This window comes from Desarmillaria tabescens (assembly GCF_030435595.1).
Source record: "Desarmillaria tabescens strain CCBAS 213 chromosome Unknown EV420scaffold_28, whole genome shotgun sequence".
In the NCBI taxonomy this organism is placed as follows: domain Eukaryota; kingdom Fungi; phylum Basidiomycota; class Agaricomycetes; order Agaricales; family Physalacriaceae; genus Desarmillaria; species Desarmillaria tabescens.
In genome coordinates, this window is record NW_026848327.1 from 132,044 (window position 1) to 139,863 (window position 7,820).

General features: G+C 41.3%; 1 protein-coding gene across 1 annotated transcript; it reads left to right on the forward strand.

The window, feature by feature from the left end:
• Positions 1–4,694: 4,694 nt before the first annotated feature.
• Positions 4,695–4,978, forward strand: EV420DRAFT_1645230 (uncharacterized protein; the record flags this gene model as incomplete). Its single annotated transcript, XM_060477755.1, has 2 exons — positions 4,695–4,895; positions 4,967–4,978. 2 exons carry the CDS (start codon positions 4,695–4,697, stop codon positions 4,976–4,978), a joined length of 213 nt encoding a protein of 70 aa, XP_060328397.1.
• Between the last annotated feature and the right edge of the window lie 2,842 nt (positions 4,979–7,820).

Sequence of the window (7,820 nt, forward strand, 5' to 3'; positions counted from 1 at the left end):
TGGGATATGAGCTCATACCTGCCTGGCTGCATCAGCAAGTAGCTTAGTAATACCTAGAGGATTGAAAATATAGGTAGAGTAGTATAGTATAAATACAATGCATGTATGAGTGGGAGGTCAGGTTTCTGGCCCCTAAAATGCTACCAAGCAAATTAGTACAGGTTTTGGTTAAGAGCTTCGAGTCCTAGACTCATCTGGAATAGTATTTAGTGACCTGGTCATGTTTTGTGTGCAAGGACAGTTCAAAAAGCAGTCAGTTCAGAAAGATACAGACAGAAAGTCAGAAGTACAGTCCAGAATCTGTGTTAGTACCAGTAAAAATGCAACCAGGCAGACAGTATCAGTTCAGACACTGCACCAGGCAGTTAGTATGCATTCAGAAAACTGCACCAGGCAGTCTGTTGGTATCAGATTGTGTTCAGTAACACAGGAAGTTCAGATTTGTGTCACTTCAGAATATTGTAATCAAATAAATTATATTCATTGTCAACCCAGAACTAGTATTCACAGTACAAGTGTTGACCAGGTGTAACTTACCCCTTTGAACCACAATTGTTGAGTGTGTTAGGGTGTGTGTGTGTTTAGCACTTTGCATTCCTTAGCATAGTTACTATCTTTCAGAAAGGAGAAGAAATGGATATCCTGTAAGGGATGGACAAAAGGCCAGAGATATCTGTTCTCCTCTGAGTCCTCCTCTGTCTCTCTGTTGCCCTTCGTCATAGATCTTGCATGACTTTCCTCACCCTGCATTCACCATGAAGGGCAGTCCACAGGAGTAGTGACAGATCATCGTGAGCCATAGGTACAGTTGTATGTTTGCAATAGGAAGTCTACCAGGTCTTGCCAAAATGATTCCTTGAACATCTCTGCTCACAAAGACTTGAGGTTAAATCAATTTATTTGTTGTTATACACTTGATCATGTTGACTCTTCATACAAACAATATACTGCTTTTTTGTGCATCACCTGTTGGTAGGCCCCTTCAGCTACTTTTTATTGTAAGCAGAGTTTGGAATATCCCTCAGAGTTGGTCATTGAGGTCGCAGAAAGTTAATGAACCTGCTGCAGGACATGGAAATCAAATAACTTCTACATCACTTGTCTCACATTATCATCCTAGAAAACTGCCAACAAAGTTTGCTTCCATAACAAAGCAAAATTTGGACAGATACCCTTTGAGTTGTGCATAAGTCATTTGACGAGTATACTTTAATTCAGTTTTGACTGTGAAGCAATTGCACTAAATGAATTGAAGCTGAGGCTGAGCACTGAGGATCTACTCCATAGTATAGAGTGTGCTCATGTTTATTAGTCTATTATTAAATTATAATGTGACATAAAAAAATATAGTAACACAAGAGTGTCTGAGACTCTGAGACAGTCATATATAGAAACAACCTACAAATATATGGTAAAATGTTGGGGCTAGAATAAGAGTAGATAGGCTATTGCATATACAAAACCTGATAACTACTGTGTATGAAAATAACTTGAAGAAGTAAGACTGTGTTGTATACAGCACCATCAGAAGTCTCAAAGCTACATCTTTATCAACTCAGAGCTACTGTCTCATCTACTACAGTAGAACCAAGGACAGTATCCTCAGAAGAGGATAAACTGTCATGAAGGTGTGAGTGATTCCTGAGATGAGGTGAAGACATCCTGTTCTCTGGAGAAACATCAGTGATTGGGCTAGTATGGTTGGCCATAACAGAGGCAGAGTGCAGCATTGGAGAAGGTTCCTAGGAAGTGAAAATCTCTGAGTTTGGGATGGAGCAGAGAAGCAAATCAGTTCACCCTAGGAGGGACATCTCACTGAGGTTCTAAGTCATTATTAAGCATCGACCTTGTCCAGTTGTCTTTCTAGAAGGTCATCTAACTCTGACATAATCAAGACTGATGCCATTATGCTTCCCTGCCAGAAACCATCAGAGTGAGCATGGTGTCCAGCCATGACATGTCCTATGAGCAGCATTGAAGTGATCTCCTACACATGGTGTTGAATAAATGACAAGGTATCTAAGATCATGAACATATCTTCACAATGTCAGCTATAGCATTAAGGTAGTATTGTCCAAAATTGTTGCAGGTGGTGAAAGCTAGATATAGGATCAGAGATATCAAGTAGACAGTTGAGGATTGAACAAGTACTTTGATAAAACAGTGATAAAATCTCAGTTGACCCTCTGCTCCATGGCCAGTCCTGGCAACAGTCAAAATGCAGTAAATAATGAGTTGGGTGCATGCCATGATGTCATCACCAAAATGAGAGTGTTATAGGGTGTAAGAAAATCTTTGGAAGTCCCATTGATGTGTTGATGATACACTGCCAGGATTTTTGATGCTACACAAAAGGTTGCATATTAATATAAAAATAATAAATCGGATCAGACACCTTACTAGTAGTCTTTCCTAGGCAGACTCTCAAATCAAGACAGGATTTGAAATAGACTTTACTAGTGATGAAAATTAGAGATATGATTGGAAGCAGAATGATGAGCCAGCACTATCCCCAAACTATCCAACAGCATCAAATCTATGGTCAAAACAATGATAAGCAATATAGATAGTTCCCAGCAGAATCGTACCAATTAATGGGGCAGACAATACTCATCACCCAACATACTATCCAGTCCTCAGCAACAAAGCCAAGATAGACAGTCCAGAAGCTTTGTCTATTTTTGATAAATACAGAGCAGATAGATGACCAGGTAACAGCAAAATTTATGGTAGTCAGAGCATGGAGAATACTGATAACAATGACCAAGGCTCATCAGGTGGGCCAGCATTCATTGATAACTGTGTGATAAGAAGGTTACCATGGGAGGAGGAAAGCTGAGTATATATGGCTTGTCAAGCTAGCTTGCTGTGCTCACTCTGTGCTCCCATGGTCAAGTTCACATGTCTCCAATCATTATCTCCATCTAAATCCTGGTGCTGCACCTTGTCACACATCCTGTCATTTATTAGATGCTATGCTAGCATATTCTGTTGATTGGTAGGTTTAAAATATTTACTTTTGATTTTACTCATCTTTGCTTTGATTTCAGAGCAATTTTGCACATCAGATATCCTTCTACTAGATTGATGCCCTGCACTGAGCAGTGTCTTGTGTTATGTTTAGATCTTAACATTGGAGTGCAATGCAAGTACTTCCAATCTCAGTCTTTTAGTGCGTTAGACATCTAACTCTATTTCATAGCTTACACTGACTCTGTGACCTGCCATGATCCACTGATCCACTTTTATTTGACATTTCCTGTAATATTCCCCCAACCTCTCAGATTCACAAATTTCTCCACCAAACACATCTTGTGCTACATGAGCAGACATGTTTGAGTGAAGGAGGAATGAAGAGCACAGGGTCACATGCAAGGTGAGGAGATGCAAGGATTGGCAAGTGGGGTAGGGAAAAAACTCTTCTTGTATCTCTGTGTTCCTATCACCCACATCATCCACCCCTCATCAACTCCTACTCTGTTCAGCTACATTTTCCCAAGTCCAATGACCTCTCATGATGTTCATCTGGGTTCCATACAGGCCCAACACTGTATATCAGCTTCCTGCAAGTAGAGCAGCTGTGAGAGAGGTTCAAGCAGGCAGCAGGAGAGACAATGAGCTTGGCATGGATCAGTCATGACACACACTCCCCACCTTTGAGCAAGCAAGCAGGGGTCATGGTGGGAGGAGAGAGGTGAATGATGGGATGAGAAAGGTGTGGGATGGTGTGCAACTTACTGAGGAATGAACATGACAGCATGCAATGCCATGCAGATATATTTGTTGGAATACATTCTGAAAATTGCCATTGTCAAGCATGTTTTGAGCAGCTCTCCTGGCTATACAACTCTTGGGTATGCCTGCCATCATCATCCTGCTAGACTCTTATTGACACAGCTTTCATCTGCAGTTCAGAATGGTTGTCCCTTGAGAAGTACGATCGGCAAGAGTCCTCCACTACTGCAAGCAATGACTCCAATGAACTTTGCTTGAGGGTGAGACTGATGTCTGTACTTCTTGGCAATCTGATTCTCATGTCATTTTTCAGATGCACAATAATGGTCATGATGAACAACTGAGCATTGTGGTTTAGAGAGCTTATGGATGTCTGTTTTTTGTCATACCCTTTTTGATTATCCTTCTTCACTTTGTCTGAGTGTTTTGGATCCCTTATACAGCACATACACACCTCTATAAAATAGCCCTTTCACCTTTGTCACATTGATCAACCAAAGTAGCTCTTCAACATGTAACTCACCTTTAGTGGTGATTTCCAATTTTGTAGACATGTGGTTTTTGGATTCATCTGGCCAGTCAGCTCTATGAAGTTCTTCTAGTGGTCAACATGTTAACTCCAAACCACACAGGATGCTTGTATTCCCATCCACTTAGCCCAACACTCCACAGAAGAATATGCAGCAGAGCAAGGACTTGGCAGAATGGAGGCTATGTGTAATTGGAGAGAGTGATGGGAACATTTCAAACCATGAACACTGGGTGACAGTTGTGCCACCCAGCATGGTTTCTTGTATGCACCATTGGTATGTCTAAGCCATCTCAAGTTCAAATCTGAACCTAACTTTTAAACAGTATTCAAAATCACAGAAACCCAAAGCGAATTACACAATGAGTTTGCTCACATGCCTTGGTGCATGATCTACATATCCTCTGCCATTGCAGCCCTTTGTTGCACCATGCTCAACTGTCTTATTGTGTCCTCTCAAGAGAAAGACGGTTTGGAGGATGGGCTGTCATTATACCATCGCACTGTTGGGCTGTTCATTGAATCCATCATCCTCTACTGTGACTCTGTCAGTGTGATCCTCTATATCATGTTTGTTGCTTGCATCCAGTGGATGCACTACCATCTCCAGCCAGTAGCTGAGATGACAGGAGTATGTTTCAGTCCATCTTCTCATTACTCCATCCTAATAGAATTTTTGTGTTGCCTTGACCATCTTTTCAGGATGCATCTTAATGGGCTGTGCACGTCCATATGATTCCTGTAAAGGAATTATCTTGGCTACAAAGAAAAACCTCCTCAGGCTCTCTCTGTGCATGGGGATTGTTGTTAGGCAAGGAAGGAAACACCTTTCATATAGTTTGGATGAGATGATGATCTGCTTCGATGGTGCAACAGACTCATATCCAAAGCAGATGTTGGTTGATCCATTCCTTGGAAGGAGCATTTGTTCCTACAGTATTCTTTCCATACAGTGTTGATTGCACAGTCAGGTGGGGGCGGTGCAAGGGCAGCAAGGATGAACAAAGGGTTAGAAGTGAGCATCAGCAATAAGTGGCAGGGAGGTATGCTGTTGAGATCAAGCCATGTGTCACCACCTGCTGTCATGGATCTTACATTCATGAGGATTTTGTTTTGTTCAAATGTATGTTGGTTTGAATTGAGGGCTCACAATTGGGAATGAAAGTATCAAGGCAATGAGTTCCTTACGTTCTAATGGAATTGATTCTGATGGAACAACAAGTCCTTGTTAAATGAGAGCATAGTATATTCCATAGATAATGATGCATCATGAATAGATACCTGTTCTCTGCTTAATCAGAATATCACCCTAGCAAGGCTTTCACCAGTAGCACTGAACCTTACACCTCCCACAGCAGAATGGGCTGTCTAGATAATACATCAGAAAATGCTACACAAAAAAGAATTCAGATCTAATGCACTGTTACTTTCCAGACTCACTCTTTTCCCCATTCTGACCTGGGTCTTGCTTTCAATCATAGAGAAGAGAACCCTGCAACCGTTATGCCCTCTGATCCACCAGTCATCCTCAATGATAGTGATGATGTTCCATTGAGTGTGGCCTTTTGGATATCAACCAGAGTGATCCATTTTGAGTTCATCGATCCACTCAAGTTCATTGGTCTTTATGCCTGTGCCAGCCATTGATTGGTCTTTCGTTGTCCCTGTCACCAGGATTGGGTATACCATGCAGAATATCCTAGAGCCAGTCATCTGTAAACCAATCATATGGATAGTCTCAGTATGCACCTTGAAGCTGGATACCAGTATTATATGAGTTTTATTGTCCAATAGCCATGAAGCAGAAAGGAGAAGTCATAAATTTGAGAGAAAGCAAGGCCAAGCCAAACACAAAAGGGACATGTAAGTGAAAGGAAGGGGAAAGCCCAATTTTTTGACCAATGAAGGGAAAGCTTGGTAAGTTCTTCCTAAGTGAAAAGTAGAGATGAGTGGTTTTTGGATTCACCCAGTCAGCCTCATCTCAAACTCTCATGCTTTGAATCGATGTTCCTCCTTTGGCCAACTTCAAACTGCATTCCATGCCACAAATGATGATAATATGCCTGTTTTCTAATCAACCTGGCCTAAAACTCCACAGAAGAAGATATTGGTGGAGCAAGAATGTGGCAGTATGAAGACTATATATTTTGGAGAGGGTAAAGGGAGCAGCATGGCATGAAAGTATCTTGATGTGTTGTATGCATTTCCATTCCACAAAAATTCCAGTGATTCATATGTGCTTCCAGGTCCTCTCACCGAATTCGAACTTTAGTCAGGGCATCAACCTTCAGATCATTTGATTTGATGCAGGATACATATGGGAGTATGTGGATACTATCTGTTGTAAATCATCAAGAAAAAGCCTGCTGTCTCAGCTTTTTTGACTGAATAGAAGGGAGCATAGAGTTCACTGTGTGCTCAGGTGTGTCCTTAAGCCTTGGTACCAACAGCCAGACCTGACTGACATCCAGATAGAATTTTATCTCAGTATCTTTCATTAAGTAATGCACCTGTGAATGCTTTATGGGGGTAGCATATAGATCCATCACAAATTATGAAGATGACATGTTGTTCAAATCCTTCTTCTCCAATGTGTGGCCCAGCTATGTTACAGCCTCAATTCTCAAAATTAAACTATGATCGATGGCGATATGCCAGGCATTATGAATGGATTTCTTTTGCAGCGATAGTGCCTATGCAGGCAGCATGCCCTCATTCTCTGGGTTTATCGGCCATCTCTGAGAGCAAACAACATTCAAGCTAATGATCATCACATTTCTCAGCTTGTGTTACTTTCAGCCTCAGTCAACGGCATATCATTTATCAACCACCCCTCCTGGAGCCCTGAAAGTTACAAACAGCCAATTTTGGGACTTTCTAGCTATCCTTCTCCTACAACACTCATACTTCTACTTCTGCCTCCTTAATTCCACCATATCTATTATTGCCAAAAAATTTGAATGGGAAGAGATGTTATCTATGTGGTTGGGTGTGATGAAACATCCTTGGACCTTCCTAGTAGTGTCGACAATCAAACCATGATGAAATTAGTATCATCAAAGCAGAGAGGTGCCTGATGAGGTCGATATATGTAAGTCTTACAAGTACCATATGTGATCATCTTTATAACCCAATATACAGATAGTCTCTATGGGCTGTCAATATCATCTGGACCAATAAATGTGTCATGGGTTGCACCATCACCTCTATGATGTTGTCTACCTGCTCTAGTGCACATTGTGGTATGGGCAGCCTACCAGGGTTTATGGTTGTCAGAATAGTAAGCCAATCCATGAAGTCCTATCTTTGTCACTGCCCATCGAGCAAGCATCTCCTCTTTGTCACGATCTTAACCTATCTTTGAAGCTTCTGTGTAACCTGATTTGACTGCTACCTGCCAGATAAGGTCATGCCATGTTGACAATGGCTTTGATTTTCATGTCTACTTTTATGCCCACCAGTCTAACCTCCTCAGCTGTCAATATTCATCTGCATCACCACCACTACTTTTGCATACTGAGCATCTAAGTGATGATTAGTAAAGAACCAATTATAC